This window comes from Hermetia illucens, chromosome 3, assembly GCF_905115235.1.
Source record: "Hermetia illucens chromosome 3, iHerIll2.2.curated.20191125, whole genome shotgun sequence".
NCBI classification, from domain to species: domain Eukaryota; kingdom Metazoa; phylum Arthropoda; class Insecta; order Diptera; family Stratiomyidae; genus Hermetia; species Hermetia illucens.
Window position 1 is genome coordinate 94,136,391 of NC_051851.1, and position 23,144 is coordinate 94,159,534.

At 42.3% G+C, this 23,144-nt stretch overlaps 2 protein-coding genes across 4 annotated transcripts in view; both read left to right on the plus strand.

Annotated features, from left to right (window-relative positions):
• LOC119650705 (fatty-acid amide hydrolase 2-like) overlaps positions 1-23,144 on the plus strand; it is an 82,669-nt gene that overhangs the window by 37,434 nt on the left and 22,091 nt on the right. Inside the window, exons 1-4 of one of the 3 annotated variants that reach the window (XM_038053706.1) lie at positions 10,368-10,637; positions 10,697-10,924; positions 13,136-13,400; positions 13,492-13,705. In XM_038053706.1, coding sequence (XP_037909634.1) covers positions 13,227-13,400; positions 13,492-13,705 — 388 coding nt within the window. In that variant the 5' untranslated portion in view covers positions 10,368-10,637; positions 10,697-10,924; positions 13,136-13,226. Of the gene's footprint in view, positions 1-9,732; positions 10,109-10,367; positions 10,638-10,696; positions 10,925-13,135; positions 13,401-13,491; positions 13,706-23,144 lie in introns of those variants that run through there. The other 2 variants (XM_038053704.1, XM_038053705.1) reach the window with 2 other exon arrangements.
• On the plus strand, positions 4,206-6,032 carry LOC119650706 (adenylosuccinate lyase-like). The gene is made up of 2 exons (XM_038053708.1): positions 4,206-4,483; positions 4,534-6,032. The coding sequence occupies exons 1-2, from the start codon at positions 4,346-4,348 to the stop codon at positions 5,839-5,841; spliced, it is 1,446 nt and encodes a 481-aa protein (XP_037909636.1). The 5' UTR covers positions 4,206-4,345; the 3' UTR covers positions 5,842-6,032.

A 23,144-nucleotide genomic window follows, 5' to 3' on the forward strand; every position in this document is an offset into this window, starting at 1 on the left:
CGGTGTAACCGCCGTTTTAGCCGTTAGTAATCTAGCCTTGGACTCCTCCGAGTACTTAAGGATCCGAATTTAGATCACAACAGCGATAGCCACTCTCGATGTCACACAAAATCCATGTAATTCGATTCGGTCCTTGGAGGTAGTCCCAATCCATCTTGGCACTTAATATAATATAATAACTCGGAGATTTGTAATTTCCGCAAGATATGTCTGCCATTCTTGTGCTAATTCTGACGGTAGCTCGTTCTCCCATTCCAGTTTCTGGAGCCATAATATTTGCATAAAGGTGGTCATAATGGGCTGCAACCATCCGAGTGGATCAAATAAAGATGCGATCATTGATGCCACTGTCCTTTAGCTGGCCCGCCTGTAGAATGCATGAATGTTGAACATAAACATGTCTCCTTGAGGATGCCATTGCAATCCCTATGCCTTTACTCGGTCTTCCTTGTTGAAACTAAGTGGGTGTGCTGGTTCCCGGTGATGCTCTGGTATGGCTTCCAATACTTCGTCTAGGTTCGAGCTTCACTTCCGCAGATCAAACCCACCCATTCTAAGCAGATGGGTTAATTCCATGTAGAGGCCTACCGCCTCCGCGACAGTGTCTGTTCCGATCATTAGGTCGTCGACATAAAAATCCCTTTGCAAGTATGTTGCTGCTTTCAAACGCCATCGCAAAAGAAGTGCGATGATCAAATCCTGTATCACTGGTCCTGTCATCAACAAGTCATTCAAGGATTTCCCAGATACAGTTTCTGCTGATGCATGGCAGACCACTCGCACTTTAGTCGTTGTGCTGAATTGCTTGATAAATGCATGATGTGGTAGACAATGTAATGGTAAACTCATTTCATCCTTCGGTATTTCCTCCATGTGTCTGCAATCTAGGTAATCTTGTAAGTATTCGTTGTACTCTCGAAGCAATTTTGGGTTTCTGAGCATCCTTTTCTCGTGCGCTTCGTATTTCAGAATCGCAGCCTCACTCAATGGTGCCAGGTTTGTCCTTGGGTCAACTTTGAGTGGGAACTGCACTTCGAATCGTCCATTTTCCAATCGTTTGGTGGTCGCTTGATAGTGCGCTTCGCATTCCTTTTCTGCCTTACTAAGCATCCCTTTGAGAACTACCTTTTCCTGAATCCAGAATTGTTCAAGTCTTTTGACCAAATCGTTGGTATTTACAAAACTGATGCTAATATTGTCTCCTGGTAGCGCTGCTATCGGACCAGAGAGAACCCATCCGATCTTCGTTTTGTGCTGCTGATGAATAATGCGATGCTACCTATTTCACCATTTGACCATTTTGCCTTCATGGTTATTGGTACTTGTCCTCTACATTTCCTGGTTGCACTTCCAATTCTGGATATGATCACAGAGGCACGCTCTCGTTTCAACCCCAACAAATTTGCAGCGTATTCCGTGTTGAAAGAATTCTGGGAGCCTTGGTCTATTAGCGCGCGCAGCGCTATTATTGCGGTTGCCAATAGCACCGTCCACATGTTTTCCCGATTCAGGAGGTTGCTCTTGGACTGGTCAGAATGGTTTGGGTTTGACTTTTTCGGAGCTTCAGACTTGTCCGTTGTCGTAGGATGCAGCATAGAATGGTGTTTCTTTCTGCAAGTTTTACACGCTGCCTTTGATGTGGATTCGTACACTCGATGCGCACACATGCAGTGAAGCACAATTTGCTTGCTTTGACGACTTCTCTCCGCTTGTCTATGGTGTAGCGTTGGAACGTCGGGCACTTGCATAGACTGTGGCCTAATTTACACAATGTGCACTTTTCGTTATGGGTAACAGTATGGATTCCCACTTTCTTGGACTTCTTAGAGGAGGAGCACTTGTTCACTTCTTCAATGATGTGGTACTGGGTTTCCAGGAATTCTAGGAACGGTTGTAACTTAAATACGTCCACTGTGGCACCAATTTTCCATGCAATTCTGCTCTCGACTCTGGATCAAGCTTACTCTGCAGAATGAACATCATGACTGCGTCGAATGGGTCAACCTACAAGTCTTGAAAATTCGTGATCAGCTCGTTGGCCGTATCAATCATCCTTTTGAAGCCTTCGGCGTTTACCACAGTCTTCACGTTGCAAAACTGGGCCAAAAGTGAGTAGGCAATAATGCCCTTGTTGTCGTATCTCTTCGTCAGGAGATTCCAAGTTGCGAAATAGTTGGCATCCGACATATTAAGATGCCTAATTTGCTGAGACACTTCTGCCCTTTACTGATGCCCGAAGATACTGTAGCTTCTGCACCCCAGACAAGAGATTTGAAGAGGTCTCTGAATAAAATCCAAGCTGAGCAATTTCCATCGAACGCTGGAACCTTAATCCTAAGTCGGTTTTAGAACTTCTTTCGCAGTTGCGACGATCCGCTTAACGCGTTGACTCTAATACAGATATTCGCGGAGTATAGTAAAAATCCTTGGGATATTTGTTTAAGGCTCTTAGACCACAACAAAGTTTACCGATCCTTGGGACGGGTAATGGGGCTAGTAAAACAAGTAATGAAAAACACCACGGATTGATTATGACTAGCCTACTTAATTCATTTCTTTTTGATTTATATACAAAATTATTTTTTACTTTAAGGAGTTGCAAAAAGATAAATTGCATATTCAACCAAAATTCTTGGTTGCAATTCGGTCGCCTTGACCATGATGAACTTCCGTCAGCGTTTTGTTCCCTATATTATTGCAGGCACAGTTGATATGGGCCGATTACCTGTTCGTACCTGGTTAGCACGCACTTGAGTATGGGGCATTGTGCCGGTGTCGGTATCTATCATGAACATTTTGCCGTGGAACGAAAAATGTTTGATGATCTGTTTCTTGGACAATTGTTGTTGGATTTTGCTAGTGCTTTTGCCCGGCAAGAATTGTTGCATAGATTTTGATTGTTTTGTATTTTGTATTTCATTCAGTTTATCTCTTGATGTGGATCAATTCTTTTGATTTATACAGCGAAAACTGTTTGATGATCTGTTTCTCGAACAGATCCAATACCACGGATTTTGTTTAAATGAACCTGTGGATCTTTTGCCAAATATATAGAAGGGCGTTCGATAGTAGACCAGTTGCGTCCTCATCACCAGCTTCCCTTTCATCCGCTCTTCCCCGTAGAAGTGGAAGAGAGGGTTCTGACCGCCAGATATTTATCCTTTAGTCCCTTGCTTTGTAGTTGAAGTTTCATTTTGCTCAGTCTTCCTCTCCCATTTTCTGGAAGAACTTGACAATAGTATCACCGACAGGTTCGACGTAGTCAGGCTTCCACGTCCTCCCATTACGGGAGTTGCTGTACTCTTCTTTCTGGCTAATCCCGCCGTAGACACTGGGCGTCGGATTTCCACTGAAACGGAGAGCATGTCTTCCATAGATTTCTCCGTGGGGGAATATGAATCTGGTGAGGCCTCCGAAATACATCCCCCTCAATACGATTTCTCCCTCCATCCATCATTCTCAGTTATTCAAACGTTTTAGATATTACTGAACAACTTTGGTTAATTTGGAATAGCTCCTTTGTTTTCTTTCTTTCTTTCTCTTTTTAAGCACAAAAAAAATAGAATCTTCTCTAATTACAACTAACGAACATAATTTGATCAAAGTTTAACGATATTCGTGTAGCAAATTACAAATTGTAGTACTACTACTAAAAATTTTGCATCGAAAATGAATAACGAAAATAAGGGAACTAATCCATTAATTAATTTTTCTTTTCGATTTCGTTATCCTATAATTTTCTTACTGGTAATGACATGTACATTTTCCTAGCAGTAATCAAAGAGTTCGACTTTTTTATGATAAAATTAATAAAATTTAATTGTGGAAAATTTTGCAACGAAAATTAAAAATAAAGTAAAAGATGGTACTTTTAGAAGCTGCAAGCAATAAATTAGATTTTATGGATCTCACGAAAATCGACGATTCTCACTCTTGATTTCTCGAAAACTGACCGAGATATGGAAATAATTTTCTTAATAGGTTCGGTCTTATTTAAGGTCATTTTATCAAAATACTTCGTCAGGCCGCGGCGCCACAGGGACCAGAAACTCCTCATATTAAACACTAAAGCGACTTCAGACAATTTGCGGAACGATGTTTATAGCAAAAACCCGCCACATTTCCTTCTGTTTAAAATATGAAAAAATTGAGCAACTGTCAAAGACAACAAAATTAACCTGGCAACGTTGCATATGTTTTCCTGTTTACAACTTGACTTTTGACAGCCGACCACCTTAGGGGGTCATATTTCTTTCTTATCAGATTTGTTGCACTCGAAATTGCAAAAACATCACAAGATCGTATTATTTGTCTGTCTTCCAAACCGAGAACAACACCCTACAGAATGGAAAATTCCTACAGTTCCTACAAATCGCCACTCAGTTCGCGGTACGCGAGCAAAGAAATGCAATATCTATTCAGTGACCAGTTCAAGTTTTCCACATGGAGGAGGCTCTGGATTATCCTAGCCCAGGCTGAGAAGGTATCTTTTGAATATTAAGTGAAGAGAAGATAACGCGTTTACTTTTTTAGGAGATTGGTCTTTCCATTACGGACGACCAAATCGAGGAAATGAAATCTGCCGTCAACGACGTCGACTTCGAGGCCGCCGCAGCAGAGGAGAAAGCAACTCGGCACGATGTGATGGCCCACGTTCACGTGTTCGCCAAACAGTGCCCCAAAGCGGCCCCAATCATCCATTTGGGAGCGACTTCTTGCTACGTGGGCGACAACACAGATCTCATTGTTATCAAATCCGGTCTAGAGTTGGTTCTCAAGAGGTTGGCGGTGTTGATACAGAACCTGAAAAAGTTCGCGCTGGAGTACAAAGACGTTCCTACATTGGGCTTCACACATCTGCAGCCGGCGCAACTCACCACTGTGGGCAAGAGGGCGACTTTGTGGATTCAAGACCTCGTAATTGACGAAAGAGCAATAAGGCGATGCCGGGACGATCTTAGATTCCGCGGAGTGAAAGGGACGACCGGCACCCAGGCATCCTTCCTAACTCTATTCGGAGACGACCACGAAAAGGTGAAGAAGCTGGACCAGCTTGTCACCCAGTTGGCGGGTTTCTCAAAGAGCTACAAGGTAACGGGCCAAACCTATTCCCGGAAAGTGGATGTCGAAGTGGTTGGGGCTCTATCCAGCCTGGGATGTTCCATACACAAAATGTGCTCTGATCTGCGGATTTTGGCTTCACATAAGGAACTCGAAGAACCTTTCGAAAGCACCCAAATCGGGTCCTCGGCGATGCCCTACAAACGTAACCCCATGCGTTCGGAACGCTGCTGCGCTCTTGCCCGTCATCTGATCACTTTACACTCGAACGCAGCCAACACTCATGCCACGCAATGGATGGAGCGGACGCTGGACGACTCCGCCAACCGTCGCATAACTCTTTCAGAGGCATTCCTCTCCGCCGATGCAGCTCTTCTCACGCTGACCAACATCTCACAGGGGATCGTAGTCAATCAGAAAGTAATCGAGCGCTGGATCAACCAGGAGCTGCCGTTCATGTCTGCCGAGAACGTTATCATGGAGATGGTGAAAAAGGGGGGCGACCGCCAAGTTTGCCACGAGAAAATTCGCGTCTTATCGCAAGAGGCAGCTGCCCAAGTGAAGCAATTCGGCCGCGAGAACGATTTAGTCGAACGGATCAAGCGGGATGAATATTTCACGCCTATTTTAGGGCAATTGGATAAGATTTTGGACCCGAAGACCTTCATTGGTCGAGCTCCACAGCAAGTCGTCGAGTTCCTCGAGGAGGAAGTGGATCCGATCTTAGAAATGTACGTGGATTCTCTCAAGGACGCGAAGTCTGTTTCGTTGGCCATTTAAAAGCTGGATGTGTGGCGAAATCACAAGTTCCTCAATTGGGTGTGATACTCTGGTGCTGCAAAAGTAGTTTTACATTCTAGCGTTAGGCAAAAAGTAATCATAGAAGACTTCGGATCATGTTCAAAACTCTGCTAAATCTTTTTCGATGTAATCTCTGCAGCGATATACAAAATACACGAACTTATCTTAATTTTCTTTTCGCATGTCATTTCGAAATGACCTCAAGACCAATGCAAAATTGTTCTGAAAGCAAATAGCGCAGTATAAGGAAATTCTGCTGTATCTGGTTTGCTTGATAGCTCCATGGTAGCATGAATCGAAAAGTTTACCCTCGTGGATCATTGCAGCCCCCTTCAATCTTATTTTCTAAGAGATCTGTGCTCCCCAACACACTCCTCCTTAGATCCATGGCATTGAGATGTTCTCCCAAAAAATGAGGATACAAGAACACGACCCCCCTGTTTGTACGCACTCAAAGTGTACTTTACGTCTTTGTTCTTACCGGTTGGCTGGCTAATCGCCTGATAACTCCCAAGAACAAGAGGCAAATTCCCCTTTCCCTTCTAGTTGTAAAATCTGTACTGGATTTTGATGAGACTTTCTCCCTCTGATGACAATAATCTCGCGGCAACCACCCAGTGTTGAGCGTTGAAGTAAACTCACGAACGAGAAGATTTCCAAAAAGTCACTACAAGTTGGAATAAAATTACCAGGATCTTCGAACTGACCTAAAGCCAGATAAAAGGAATTTTTCAAAAAGCTTCGCATTGAAGTGAACACAAATCCGTAAAGCACTATTGATGAATGGACGGATGTAGATTCCATTTTGTGGACGCCATATAGCAGTCTGTTGGCTTATTCAATGTCCTACCAAAGTCCCATCTTGATCGTTAAGCTTAGGAAATTTTCTGACAAGTGCGCCTAATCGAGCCTTTTGCCAGGGTTTATTAAGCCATCCACGTATAGGGCTGCCGGTTACGAGGGAAGCGCCCGCAATACACCCGCCCACCAGTTGAACTGAATGCACCATCCCCATGCCGGCAAGCCACAACATCATTAGTTCAACTCTGAACGTGGAAGGCATTGAGACAGGAAGTTGAGATATTTTTGTCAGTGAGCGTTTATCAAAAATGTCCTTCGATCACCGGTTTGCTGAACAGCGAAAAGGGGCAGACCAAAGGCATCCCATGCATGTTACAGCCCTCAGTCAAATGCGAACTCTTCAGACGTAACTGCCGAACTCAACGTAGATGGCGATCTTAAATCCTCAGTTGATATATTTCAACTGGCTCGTCCCAGGGCAGTCGGAAATGATAGGAAAGCTATCCCGTCCGCTTAATTGCAGGAAGTTTGCGAAGTTCGTGCTGAAAAACAAAGGCGCGCCAGTCTTGGTGGCGTAAAAAATATTTTATTAGCCTATTCTATAGTAAATTTTACGCCGATCTACGCTACTACCGTCATTATTATAACCGAAACTCGGCTTGGTTTATCACTAGCAAACCAAACTCCTTTTTGAATTTTTTCATCTCGTGCTTTTCCGATTGCTGCTGCGTACTCCATTTTTAGGGTTCTGGGTAAAACAAAGCGTTGTCTTTCACATGCGCTTTTCTCGGCAACCGCTACACTTATTGAGTTGAAATTTGGTGAAAGTATTTAGACTACTAGGAAATCCCATGCTAAATAATAATATTATCAAGGGAAATCGCACTGCGTCCTAAAAGAGCTATTGTGCCCCTTTACTGGTTATACTATACTTATAAACTATAGTATGTCGTTTAAATCTATCGCCGCCAGAGACTATTATGTTCCCTACTTCTAAGTGTTTCAATCTGGCATTTGGTTTTTTCTAGGTGCCTGAACTTACTTTGTAGAAAAAAAAATTTCCGCCTGAAATATGCTAGTGTACTTACTCATTGATTCCAAGTACATTTTCCCTGGACCGATGAATTCGGCACCCTTTGCTGTTAGAGGTCCGTCATGTACCAAGTAATCAGTTGCTGGTTTAAGCTGTATGTCGATGCCACACTCTCCCAATTCGCCCTGTTTCCCCAAAATGTTCCTAACTTACCGCAATGAAACTGTGGCGTAGCAGGATTCGCTGTCCCACAGCTTGAACAAAAGTTGATGAACCACTTGATGTAATTGGTTGTCCCCATATTTAATCAATTCGCCTGTAATTCCATCGGCTCCTGACGACTTATGATTAAGTCGATGAAGTGCACGGACTGTTTCTTCTATACTTGATGATGGCAGTATTTGTCCCTTGTCTTCAGTTGGCGGAGCCTCTAACTCGCCGCTGTTTTGGTTGTTCAGTAGTTCATCAAAATACTCAACCCATCGCTCTATTATGGCCATTCTGTCGCCAATCAGATTTCCCTCTTTGTCTCGGCAGGATGAGCATCGGGGTGTATAAGGCTTCATCCTGCTGACTTGTTGGTAAAACTTCCGCGCCTGGTGCGATTGCCTTCATTACTTTTCGATTTCATAGACTTGACTCCTCACAGGCTTCCTTTTGCCGTCTGTGAAGTCGCTTCCCCGCTTGCCGGATTTTGCGACAAGTCTACCCGCGTCCTTTGAAAATGCAACATGGCTCGGTATGCAGCATTCTTCCGCTCCGTTGCTAGCTTAAATTAATCGTCGAACCAGCCTTTCCAATTCTGTTTGCCGCTGGAGCCAAGTATGTTTGTGGCCGTATTTATGATATCGTTCTTCAGGTGATTGAGAAAATCGTTCGTTGATACTTCATCTCCAGGACTTCTGTTGATTGCGGCTATTGCTGCATCCATTTCCCCCTTATATGTATTGCGTACGGTAGATGGCTTCAGTGTTAACTCTCACCTGATTGTCAGAGGGGATTCTGGGTGGTGTTGTTATCTCAGCCCTATATGTTTTAATATTCATTCATTCTCCAGGAAACCGGTTCCTGTTCAACGCATCTCTTATAACGCTCTTACATCATCCCTACGTTCCATGAGTAAATGCGCAAATCGTTATTCCGTTGTCATTACCGGGTTCGTCGTTGTATTGTCACTCCCGTCCGAGGCTCCTTCAGTGACTTCGTAACAAGTCATTTTCAGTTACGAACATTGAGAGGGGCATTTGGCCTTTGGCCACAGAATTTATCAAGCAAATAGGTGAAGTAATAAAGATTCAAAAGAGGTTCTCATAGCAAAAAAAAAGCTCTTTCTGAAGATGAGGAAGGGGATTTTTACCGACCAGGATTAGGTGTTATAATGGTAAAATATCACTTTTTCCTATAAAAATTAATTTTTTTAAAATTTTGTTTAGGAATTCAGTGAGTCCACTTGAGACTGAGCAACTGACGTAGGACTCCCTCAAATCCGAAACAAAATTTAGTCTCACTTCAGCCGGCTTTAGGCCTGAATTTTTATTCGACGGTTTTGCCCTTTATACACATGTCGTGATTTTAAATTTATTTAAGGAAGCAAAAAACCCACGCTATAGGGTTTCGTGAGTTGCCTCTGCCCTAGACGAAACCCCCCCCCCCCTCTCAAAACTAACACTTGCATTGAAAAGTACGAGACCTTTCATTTGATACCCCACATTCGTCGAAAAAAACGTTGCACTTCTCTTTTACGTATATCACGGCCTCCCCCCCCCCCCCGCTGTTTCCAATAAAACCTTAAAAATTATATTCTGCTGGTTTTATTCAATGCTGTGGTGACCGGTGGATAAAAATCTATTAGGAAAAGTTTGCATTAGAATGATTACACGAACAATTTTTCCGGGATGATCTGAAGAAATCACTCTCGAAATTGCGCAATTCCGATCTCCCAAAATAACATTGCGTTTTCTTTCCGCGTAAACTCCGAATGACGTCATAGTAAGCAATTTCGACATCCGAAAAAGACCGGTCAGGTATTCTTCCGAATTATCGATTTGTTGCAGAATCTTAAAACACAATACGAATATTGTGCAAAGTTTGGGGTGGAATAAATTGACATCGTTAGTGGGACGGACCAAGTGTATAGTACATAACAACAATAGGCGTCAGGAAAAGCGGAGAGTTCAAGATATACAATATTAGTGGTTACGTTATTTCTGATTCATCAGAAAAAAGCCTATTCTGCTCGTGACGGCTAGACCATTCAAATTTTCGGGAATAATCAAACCATGGAAAAGTAATATCGGGGCCGTGAGAATTGTGACTGATTCGTTTCACGCAATCCTGATTGCTCGTTCTGTGTGGAAAAGTGCCCGAGAATCGAAATTTGTTACTTTGGGAAACGATAATTCTGTAGCGAATGTAAGTCGGAAAAAGAACGGAGAAATACGTGCGTATTACTAAGCAAGCGAAAGAGCTTATGAGAATAATCCAAGAGTCCCTGGAAAATTTTGTAACAGAAAAATCAAATGAAAAGAGAGACGCAGTATTGGCAAATTGGAGCAAATCATTGGACTCGGTGTGCAAACATTTGGGAAAGTGAATTAAAATGAACAGTTACTCTCCCTTCTAACAGAAGGAACACAGCAGGCCCTTTGACTAGTAAGAAAACTCATGCAGCGGAAATATTTAACAAAGCAAATCTCGCCGGCCCTTAGATTGTCGTTGAAATGGACGACAAAACTGCCAGCGAAATTCGAATTCGAATTCGAAATTCTTATTCCTCCTTCCCCTCCCCGTGAAAACCCCGGATCCGGGGGATTCTCCCCTTTTGCAGCCCCTCTGGATAGGCCTGCCTCTGGCGAGTATGGAGACCCCAATCAAGTGAGGCTGGGATAGAGTTATCGTATAATGAGAAAATTCAGTGCCGAAGAGTAATCAACATTCATGTGTAAATGTGTTTAATGATTAGTCAAAATAATTTCATAATTCCATTTCTTAATTCAAAAGATGGTGCTGATGGTTTTTAACGTTGAAAACAAAACCGAACACTTTACTCGATCGGCCATCTTCTTCTTATTCAGCCTTTGTTCCGTTCGGAAGCGGGGTTCGTCTTTATTGGTTGCGTCATTTTGTCTGGTTTTGGCTTTCAAACCAAACTCTAGTGTATCAAGTTATCATTGTTTCGGTCGACCTTTTAGTCGTTTTCCATCGACTTTGATGTCCAGACTAATATTGGTGAGTGCATTATCATTAGCGTGAATTACATGATCATACCATCGAACACCATTTTTCCATAATAGGAGCAACCTCATAACGATGAAGGATATCCTCATTTCGTATGTGATCAAGGTGTGTTGTGGCATTAGTCCAATGCAAAATCTGCCTTTCATTACGGCGAAATTCATTATCTTTTATAGTCTGCTTACATTCAGAACATGCTTAACAACAATGCCGTAAATTTTGGATTTGAGAAGTTCGTTAATATGTCGATCGTTTCGGATTGGAGCAAGGCGAAGTGTTGCCGCAGTGTACAAGATGAGTTCGCGTGGAACAAGTTCGAATGCCTTTTCTCGACCAAGAAATTCAATAAAGAGAGGGCGATGCTTCTCATAGTGTTTCTTCATAAGTAACTTCAGCATCATCATCAGCAACGGCGCAAAAACCGATTTCCGGTCTAGGCCTCTCCTAGTAAGGAACTTCAGAACTCCCGGCTTTGCGCCGAGGTCCACATCCCTAAAAGCTGTCTGGCGTCCTGACCTACGCCATCACGCCATCTCAAGCAGAGTGTGTCTCGTTTTCTTTTTCTACCATAGATATAGGATTGGGTGACCCACCCACCGCAACCTACTGAGCCGGATTTTATCCAGAACCAGAAAATTCTTCGGAGGATTTTTCTTGAGAACGTGGCCAAGAGTTTGCAAATTTTTTTGTTAAGAACCCAAGTCTCTGAGGAATACATGAGGACTGGCAAAATCATAGTCTTATATAGCAAGAGCTTTGAGACGTTTTGAGCGAAACTGTTTTTGTGAGCAACTACACAGCAGATATTTCGTCAGTAGTTCCATAGTTTTTGGCAAACCTGGCTTGGAACACGATTTTTTGAACGATGCCACGAATACGGATATCAAGAATGCATTAAAAAGTCTTCACGTTATGGGTCAATAAGCGAACATTCTGTTGGACTTAAACATGTGTCCAAATAGCTGAGTGGTTAGAGCACAAGGCTGTCGTACGGAAGGTCCCGGTTCAAATCTCGCCGGTGGCAGTTGGATTTGCATCGTGATTTGACGTCAGATACCAGTCGACTTAGCTGTGAATGAGTACCTGAGTCAGATCAGGATAATAATCTCGGACGAGCGCAATGTTAACCACATTGCCTCCTACAGTGTACTGTAGTGTACCGTTACGGTTTTGAATGAAGTGCTCTAACACACTTGAAGGCCCTGATCCAATGTGGATTGTTGCGCCAACGATTATTATTACCACTCCTATAGAGTATCATAGAGATGAGGAGTGAGGAATAAGGCGCGGCATTGCCTCAGTTTGATATCGGTATTAAGGCAGTTGGATTTCCAAATTTTTAATAAAGCAGCGGAGGCGTATTTCGTATTGCTAATAAGCCGCGTGGCTTGAATTTTCTTGCCTTCCTAGATATACAAACTGTTCGCGGCTTTCGATGTTCTGCTCATTAATACAAATAGGATAAGTGCAATGACCTGTAAGATTGATGATCTTGATTTTGGTGGTGTTAATCATCAAATCGTTTCCGCATTTCTTCTTTTCCCAATTCAGAACCATTTGGCTAAGGTCCATGACTTGATAAAAGGGCAAACAGATATTATCTTCCACACTCTCTGGTCAAGGCAGCATACGGAACGTGACTGATAGCAAGAGGAAAAACTATTGGCTTTGGACTGAGACTTTATTTCGTTGCAGCACTCCACATTTTGATATGTTACTCTAAAGATCTAAAATGAACCGAAGTGGAAGTACCAACTCTGCAGAGACTCCACAGTGCTCTAACCACTGAGCCATCTAGACAACTTTCACCCCTTCAACTACTCATAAGAAACATACCTTAAAGCTTAAAACAACTTACAAACTTTTTCATAATGCAGTATACGGTAGCGAAATCGTTGCTATTTATGACTTATATTTTTCGACTAAAACGGAGCTTTAGCGTGACACATTTACCTCCACTCGTAGCGATCGGCAAAGTTTTCAATTCCTTACGTTCATCAATATGCCTCCATGTTTCAGTAGTCAGCGCGCCTTGTGACATCCTTTTAGATGGTAGCCTACAACTGCATCCGTGCTAGAGCAAAGGCAGTAGCAACACACAAGCGAAAGTTAGCGACCATCAGATGATCTCTTTCGAGAATGTCGGCACCCCTTTTCTAATGCAATTTGAGAAAACAAATCTACTGATTTTTGCATCAATTCCAGTTGCCTCAGTTATTTCGTGAGTGACGTCCGGGCAATACAGTGAGGAATCAGCCAGTGCTCGAATTACCCGGACTTGAACTTGACGCGGAACATGGATTACGGTTTAACGCTTGTCGCGTTCTTACTGAACCTTATCGGAATTCTACTAACCCCAGTCTACATATTCCTCGAGTGGTTGAAGAAAGGCGACAAGGTCCCTCCAATTACGGACAATTTGCTGTTGATACCAGTTACGGAGCTTGCCGCCAAGATCCGGGTTCAAGAGGTAAAAATGACAATAGCTGCAAAGTGGTCTCAACAAATTAAATTTGAAATTCGAATTGAAACTGAAGGTGGTTAATTTTATATTCAAATAGGTAAAATCGGAGGAAGTAGTTCGTGCGTATATAGAGCGAATAAAGTTGGTTGAGCCAATCATCAATGCCGTTGTGGAAGACCGATTTGAGGCTGCTCTCAAGGATGCAAGAAGTGCTGATGAGATGTCTACCTCCACGGACCGAACGGAGCTCGAGACCAAATATCCACTTCTAGGCGTTCCATTTACCGTTAAGGAAAGTTGCGGATTGCAAGGTAAGAAATCGGAATGTATATCATACTCGCAAGATTAAATCAAGCAAGATCGTTTTATAGTTTGCCACGATTCCAAGTAAAGTTCACACGTTTCTTGCCACATGTGATCAAGTGATTGCAAGCGAAAAGCGTATTCGTGTAAATGTCGGAATGCTTATTGACTTCGATAGTCAACTCAGTGTACTGCACTTTGGTTAGTAACCCCAATGTGCGCAGGCGACTATCAATAAATGCAGAGCATGTGTAAAATTTTTAAATTTACTATAATTTAAAGTCTGAGATTCCTCCCAGAAAAACCCAAACAGAATTAATTGACACACTGTTACCGTACTAAACCTTAATCAGCTTAGATTTATTCCTTTGCAACAGACAAGAAGCATAAAAATGTGTAATTCAGCATCCAATTTTAAACCTCAATTTTTTAGGTTTTGTGGAAAACATCGGTTTACGGCAGTCTGTACTTTTGAAGGTTTTGTGTAAACTCAAACCTTATTAATATCAACTCAATATCTGGCGATATACTCCGTGCCTCGTGAGAAACTGTCTATGTCCACCGACGCTTTCCCGTGCGTTTCCAACGCCCTTGTCATCTGTTTACAAATTTCGTCCTTTCGGTGGACTTCGTCTGCAATAAAGGAGCGACTGGCTTCGCATTGTATATGTTCGTCATCTCATCTGCCAAAATGTCAATCAGCGTCAATCTCGAGCTGACGAATTTTGCATCATCTATAGCAGTCTTGAAGGCAGAGCATACCCTCAGGGCTGTCCCTCTATAGGCTGCACTTGTGACGCGGCAGGATCTGCAGCATTCGAAATTTATTTGTTTCTGCTGCTCCTGGAGCTGTTGTTACTGCATTATTGGAATGCGCCTTCGACGAAAATTGAAACGAAGAAAGTTTATGCGAAGTGCCTGCCTGTGCCCGTTGTAGAGTGCTGATGGGTTGCGATGCGGCGTTGTTTACGTCGTCAGCTCGTAGCGCTGATGGGTTACGATGCGGCGTTGTTTACATCGTCAGCTCGTAGCGCTGATGGGATTTTGTATGCTTCTGTATTCCCAAATTTTCCAACTTATTAAAACCACGATGGCGGAATCACCAGACTTGATGGCCTTGGGGTTCTGCTCGGCGGCGGCGCTGGTGCGAATTCGGGGTCACCACTTTGGCAATATTTAAACCAATTTAGCAATAAATTGAAATTCATATATTTAAAACACCACAAATTTACTTTATTTAACTTTATCACAAGATGCGCGTACAGTACTTGCTCACTTATTGAAATTCGTGTGTACGCCGCCGCGGTTGGAAACAGAAGAGACCGGCTTATTTCCATGCGGTCCTTACTGTCCCACCCAACGGCATTTTCCACCGCTAATTCTCCACTCCCCTGGTGCGTTCCGAAAATGAGCGAGTGGAGAGTTCCGCGCCATCTACCCGTCCGCATCCACAACATTCGAAATAAATTTCGAATGCTGCAGATCCTGCCGCGCCACACACTTAGTTTATTAACATTAAATAAGATCCGTAATGCCTTTCCCCAAAATGGAGCTCATAGAGCGAGATCAAGCTCAAAACTCTGGCTAGCTGTTGTGGCCCTCGCACGTTTGCTTTGTCGCAAATACACTGCAAGTGTTGCTTATAACAGAGCTTCGTGTCTACCATCACCCCCAAGTATTTAATGGCTGGCTTGGAATTGATGATATAGTTCCCAACTTGAATGCGGGCATAATTTCTATTACAGCGCTTAGTAATGTTCTTTCCTCCGCAAGTATCAGGCCAGGATACTCTACCTTAAGTTCTTAAGTTTTCCAGATGCATTACGACCACAACCACCGTGTCTTCCTCCGGGACCGGACAATTAAGAACATCGTTGTACATGATGTTCTATAGCAGTTTACAGGCTTGTGAGCGAGGTTTAACAGGCTTAGGCAGCAGTATTAACTTCCGCTACTTTCATGCTACAGGAAATATCCCCTTTTATATGCACGCTTTCAACAATTCAAAGAACATGTTCAGTCTGGATTTGATGACAATCTTAAGGGCCTTATTCGGCACTCCGTCCTTTACTGTCGCCTATTCTACCACAGTAGCTCGTCTCTGGTAACGGCGGTTCGTCTGTCTGTCTGCAACGGCTGAAGCTTTTATCGCAAAATTTGGTGAGAATGTGTGATCTGCGAAATCACGTAAATGCTGAATATATTGTGTCCTTTAAAGTGATTCCCCTCAGATATAATACACTTGTGCGAGCGTTTTTTCCAGCCCAAGAAGCATTCCTGCTAAACACTTTTTGGTATAGCCTTGAGCTCTTCTAGCTATGCAATGTTTATCTCGTCAATCGTCGCAAATCTCCGTCCTTTCATAAGTCTCTTTAAAAGGAAAAAGTCGCCAAATCCGGTGAATATGGTGGCTGAGACATGATTGCCGTGTTGTTTTTGGCCAAAAAAATCTCTCACAAGCAACGACGAATGAGCAGGTATGATTGTGATGCAAAAGCCATAAATTGTTTTTCCACAATTCCGGACGTTTTTTCTCATATTTCGTCTCGCAAATGGCGCATAACTTCGAGGTAATACTCCGTATTGACCGTCCGACTTCTCTTATGGTAATTTGACGATTTTCCAAAACAATTTTCTTCACAGTTTCGACGTTATCATCTGTTGTTGATGTGATGGGGCGTCCAGAGCGAAGTTCGTCATTGACATATTCTCGGCCATCTTGGAAGGGGTTGTACCATTTGTAAACATTTTTTGTACTTAAAGCAGATTCACCGTATTCCGCTGTCAATATCATAAGTGTTTAAGAGCACTTGATTTCATTTTTTACACAAAATTTGATGCAAATTCTTGGCTCCCTTTTTTTAATAATGTAAAATTGCCTAGCACACTAAAACACATCTAACTTTTCTATCTGCTCAAAACAAACTAAGTATGGTATTATATATACCGTACCACATATTTTTGGGGCATGTATCCTAATACACAAAAAAAAAACTTCGATATTCGAATGTACGTTGCCCGCGCAATTTTAAAATTCACCTTACTTTTTGAACACACCTGTTATATATATGTTTTCCGCTGAAAAATGGATATTGGCTACCGGTTCCATTTCCGTTCTGTATGATGCGAACCTTGGGGAGTGGAAGGGTACATGTTGCGCATCCTCCGTTACACCACATCCGCTTAAAAACTGTGTAGTCTTAGCCCACCATTTAGCTCCGTTTTCGACGTTCAGTGTGAATCTATGAATCCAGCGTCTTTTTTTGCTCTCATCCCATCGTTTCTACCGTTCGTTAGACCGCGTAAGGTTCATTAGATTTGTGAATCCGTTGGGCTTTAATCGCCATTCCAGCTATTTTACATGCTGGGTCTTCGGATTCCGTCCGGTAAGCACAGCATATTCGGAGGACACTACATTGATAAGCCGCTGCGTTTTTCTTCTATTGTTGATATTACATAGTACGGTTGTCGACACAGGTGCTGCGTACAATAACACCTAAGTAACCACTCTTAAAATGAGAGAGCACAAAACTCAAAACACAGCTTTTCCTCGTCTATCAGACGCCGTCAGTGGGTAGTTAAAGATAAAAGTGGACCCCACATATTTCCCGTGTTGCAAATTTACTCTTACACGCTGGACTTCATGTCTCCAATTTGGATCACCAATGCGGTAGAGAGAACCTGCAAGCTACGAAAATGACTGTTATTTTTTATGACAAGACATCGATTTCTTTTTGATTTTCTAAATGAAAACCTTTCTTGTTCATTGAACAAGGTTTTTTGCACTTTTCCTTGGGTAATTCATACCATAGAACGAATTTATTTATTTGCGATGCAAATTTTAATTTTGTAGAGTAAAGATGAGTCTGGTATCTACAGCCATAAGTTCTGCTATTGTATAGAAGGTTAAGATCATGAATAAAGCCGAACTGAACTGAACTGAACTTTCTTGTTCATATCGGCAATATAAAATCATGGATCTTTGTGTGAATTTGCCGCATTCTAAGATTTCAGAGAATATTAGTACTACATTAAGTGGAGATATATACTTGCTTTTGCTTTCTCTAGAAGTTTGAGGTCTCCAGAAAATCTGGCGAAAAAGGCAAGGTTATATTTCGGTAAATAAGCCAGTTGCAGCCAGAAAGTGAAACATGTTTTACGGGGTTTTATTCATATCCAAATTTTTAATGGCGTTTTCTCAAAGCCACGTTTCGCTAATCGTTACCCAAAGTTTCTCGAAAACCAATGAACTGATTGCTTTGAGGTTTTTTATGGTTATTTTATACGCAATTATTTTTTACCGTCGCATTTATTTTTTACCGTCACTTACTTCTTGTTTTATAAGCAAAGTGATAACTATTTTGGCCCAAAAATCATTATTTATGCTCAAACGTCTGTCATTTTGTCATAAATCGATATTATCAAAATCGACTATGACAAGTACCAGATTACGGTTTTGTTTTTTCTTTTTGGATGATTTATCCATGCCAGTGGTTACCGTGTACCTCGATTTTTTTACGGCGTTCTAAGGATTATACAATATCCTTATATATTTTTGATATTTTTAAGTAAAAAAAATTAAACATATTTTTCAAGGCGTAAGCTTTTAACTAATTTAAACCCCGATTCAAAATTTCAAACGGTTTTTCTTGAAAATTTCACAAAAATTACCTTTTTTTCCGGCTTCTAAGAATCGTCTGAAACTCAGTACTAAAGGCCCATATAACTATAAGAGAAGTAGTAAGAGTAAACTATTGAAAATCTCTTTAAAAGGCTGTAGAGTCCGCGGCTTAGCGAAAGAAGCGGTGTTTTATTCGGCTTTTCGGGGCCAGTTTAACCATGCATTCAATAATATATAATAGACCCTTTATTCTCACATTTTTGTTTATCCCTTTAGATTTCCTAATGATTCCTCTCCATTTCAAAATTCCCATTTCGTCTTTCATTTAAATACAATATTTAATATTTAGAATAATTAATTTTACTTATCTTTTTAAAACAATCCAACAACTGGCCTATTTCCTCTACATTTCTTAGTCCAATTTCAATTAAATAATTTCAAATTCTATTTTTTTCCAATGAGGCAAACCAGAATTGACTGGGTCAACCGTTCGTTGACCCTCATAAACTTGCCCATTTTTTACATCATTGGGTGCAGGCAGGCGATTGATCGTGGTTAAGTGGAATGACCTGCCCCACACTTCAATATAACAGTGTGCGTGGACTTTTAAGTTCAAGGCCATGCACCGGGAACGGCTGGACAGCGGAAAAACTGGACTGGATAGCTGATTTTGTATAGATTTTAATTTTTGTCGGGAAGATGAGTGGCGAGTGCGTCAGCGACTAATTTGAAGGCGAAAGGAAGTGAAAATTGTGACGTGTCAGTAGTCATCATCTAAGTATTCCAGGAAAAAATGAAATTATAAAAAAGCAAAACCACCCCCACCAAGCGGGAATTAATGAGTTAGAGGATGCTTTCTTTTCCTTCGTAAATGGTATCATTCCTCCGACATCAGCGACATTGGGATCATTATACCAGGAACACCAGACGTGACGAGAATTTCACTGTTCGGAATAGCAGAGGACCAAGGGAATCCAAAAAGTTTTGAAAGGATGGCGCATTGTAAGCAATCGCAATCAGATCCCTCGCAGATCGGTACTTTAGGAGACGAGCAACATTCCTGAAAAATTGAAAGCTGTTTATTTGTTTTACTGAATAATTTGACTGCAATCAATACGCGGCATTTTCGCGATCTCTACCTGGTCGCACATATGCAAACGAACCTTGTGCAACTCAACCGCGTGCTCTTCTTAGTAATGAAGGGGGACGCTCCAGAACACGTAACCATTATTCACTCCAACAAAAAGTAACAGAAAGACGAAGTTTTTCCTTTTTAACGTATCTTCGAAAATAGCACCAAAGAAGCTTACTTAATGTGATCGTGTCGTTACTCACAGTAATATCGCATATGGGAAATTGTTTAAAAAAAAGGATCGCGCAGAGCTCTGGGCGAGACGGATTTTATTTTATTTTTGTTTTGATTCTTAAGACATTTACTTTTTTCTCTTTGAATAAGTGTATTTCCTTTTATTTTATTTTTATGTAATTTTATATCAGTTTACTTTGTTCTGTCATTATTTTTTATTGAATTGAATGATTCTTTCATTTTTTATGTAATGAATATAAGTTCTTAACTTCAATTTCCTTCTTTCATCCTCCTTAACCACAAAATTCATCTTGATAAGGGACATTCTCGAATACCATCGCCTGAGGATGTCAAGGAAGTGTGGGAACCTCAAAGGCCGCGCCTCACAATACATATGAGGCAGGAGGAATATTGATCGAGGATGTGATCCGTCGTGGATCTTCCTTTCCGATCGGGTCCGGAATCCAATATTGTCATTACAAGACCCTTAGCTAAAATCCATTTACTAAACAATATAGTTACGAATTACATACACACACCGCATCTTCTTCTTTTTCAGCATTTTTCCCATTGATACATACACGCGCCTAAAAATGGGACAAACTGTACCAACTGGTCCTCCAGGTTGGGGGTTGGGTGGGGCTGACAACCCTACACGGAAAACCGATGTTACGGAGCCACGAAAGGAGCCTCGGACGGATGGATGGACTTTACAACAACGAACCCGGCAACGACAAAGAATTAACGATTTGCGCATTTTCTCATGGAACGTGCGCTCCCTGTATAGAGATAAAGCTGATGAGCAGCTAGCCGATACCCAATATAGGGCTGATATAACAGCGATACAAGAGATGCGATGGACAGGGACCGGTTTCCTGGAGAGGAGTCACTACACCATATATTATAGCGGTGATCCAGTAAACGATGTGCTCGGAGTAGGTTTCTGAGTCAGGCAAAAAATGAAATCTGCTGTTATCGGCTTTGAAAGCATAAGCGAACGGCTATGCACTCTGCGCTTGCGAGGCAAGTTTAGAAATATAAGCCTCATTAACGTTCACGCCCCTATAGAGGAGACTGCAGAGTCGAAGAAGGATACCTTCCACGAGGCAGTAGAACGAACCCTCGAAGCCTGTCCCAGATATGATATCAAAATCATACTTGGGAATTTTAACAGCCAAGTAGGGAAGGAGCCCGTATTCAGGCGATACGTTGTCTCGCATAGCTTACACGAAAAAACAAATGATAACGGACTGCGGATTATTCAATTAGCAGGGTCACACGAAATCGTTGTTGGAACTACCTGGTTTCTGCGGAAAGCGGTCCACAAACATACGTGGTCCTCCTCAGACGGGACCACTTTCAACCAAATTGACCACGTGCTGATCGAACGCCGCCACCTCTCAGCCTTGATGAATGTCAGAACATATAGGGGGGACCAATATAGACTCGGATCACTATCTCGTTGGCATGTTGCTCCGAGCTCGAATAACAATACCACCTAGAATCCCCTCTGACAATCAGATGAGAGTGAACACTGAAACCATCCACAACACAACCCTCCGCGACACCTATAAAAGGGAAATGGATGCCGCAATAACCACAGTCAACAGAGGGCCTGGAGCTGAAGCATCAACAAATGATTTTCACAACCACCTGAAGAACGTTATAATGGATACGGCCACAAACATACTTGGCCCCAGCCGCAAAAGGAGTTGGAATGGCTGGTTTGACGATGAATGTAAGCTAGCAATGGAACGGAAGAATGTTGCATACCGAGTAATGTTTCATTCTCAAAGAACGCGGGCACGCGCAGAGACTTATCACGAACTCCGTCGAGCGGAGAAGCGACTTCACAGACGGAAAAGGGAAGCCTGGGAGAACCAACAAGTCTGTGAACTCAAAAAGTACAGGGAGCAACCGCACCAGGCGCGGATGTTTTACCAACAAGTCAGCAGGGTGAAGCCTTACACACCTCGATGCTCATCCTGCCGAGACAAAGAGGGAAATCTGATTTCCGACAGAATGGGCATATTGGAGCGAATGGGTTAAGTACTTTGATGAGCTACTGAACAACCAGAACATCGGCGAGTTGGAGGTCCCACTAACTGAAGACGACGGACAAATACTGCCACCACCAAGTTTAGGAGAAACAGTCCGTGCAATTCATCGCCTAAAAAATCATATGTCGCCAGGAGCCAATGGAATTACAGCCGAATTGGTTAAATATGGAGGCGACCAGTTACACCAAGTGATTCATCAACTTGTGCTCAAGGTACGGGACAGCGAATCAGTGCCTGATGATTGGCAACGAGGAATTATCTGTCTCATACATAAAAAGGGAGATATCACACAGTGCAGCAATTATAGAGGTATCACGTTGCTGTTGGTGTAATATAAATTCATTTTGTCTAATTCAGCAAGAGATTTGGGTTTTATTACCTTCACTTTTATAATATGCCAGAGGTTTTCGCCCCCTGCGAGGTAGTTGCTCGTGGAAAACGGTGATACACAAAATGAGTGGTAACTCTCTTCCCGAAACGGAGCAAGAGACCGATTGCGCAGTCCATCTGTTTCTTGCTTCGTTTCGGGAAGTTGGTTCATTGTGGGTTCATTGACAATTTAGAAGCGTTCGAATCCTTCTTGTTGCAACAAAGACAGAACTCCACCGGTGGAGCGTCTAGTAGACGATTCCTTGAACTAACAACCCGTTCCCGTTGGTTAAAGAATTCCCTGATTTGAAGATTCAGCTAAGGGCTAGAGCTGAAGGATTTACAAACATCATGCTTCGCGTCGCCCGGCATTCATCTCGCATGTAGGGCAATGTGGGGAGTCGTAATATTAATAATAATATACGTTGGTGCAACAATCCATATTGGATCAGGGCCTTGAAGTGTGTTAGAGCACTTCATTCAAGACCGCAACGGTACACTACAGTACACTATAGGAGGCAATGTGGTCAGCATTCCGCTCGCCCGAGATTATTACCCTGATTTGACTCAGGTACTCATTCACAGCTGAGTCGACTGGTATCCGACGTCAAATCACGATGCAAATCCCACTGCCACCGGCGAGATTTGAACCGCGACCTTCCGTACGACAGCCTTGTGCTCTAACCACTCAGCTATCCGGACACTTCGTAATATTCGATGCGATAAAGATATGCGTGATAGGTCGCAGCCAACTTTTCCATATTATCGTTTATTTTATTTTAAAACATCTTGCGATTATTCCTTGGGTCTAGCGTCCTTTTTGAGAATTATCCCATTCTTCCCTCTAGAATGAATGAAGTCCTGGTCAAATGTTGATGATAGCTATGAGCTCGCCATATGTTGCATCATAAAGGCTCCCCTTCGCCAATATGATTAGAACTACCTTAAATTTGTCCTTAACCACGATAGTCCGCAATGGAGAAGACTGAGGAAGGATTGTTATGGGACTCCACAAGCTGTCCAACAAATTTTAAGCTCATCGACCAAATTGTAGAACCACAGGCTCTCTAGGAGAAATTCTATAAAGATAT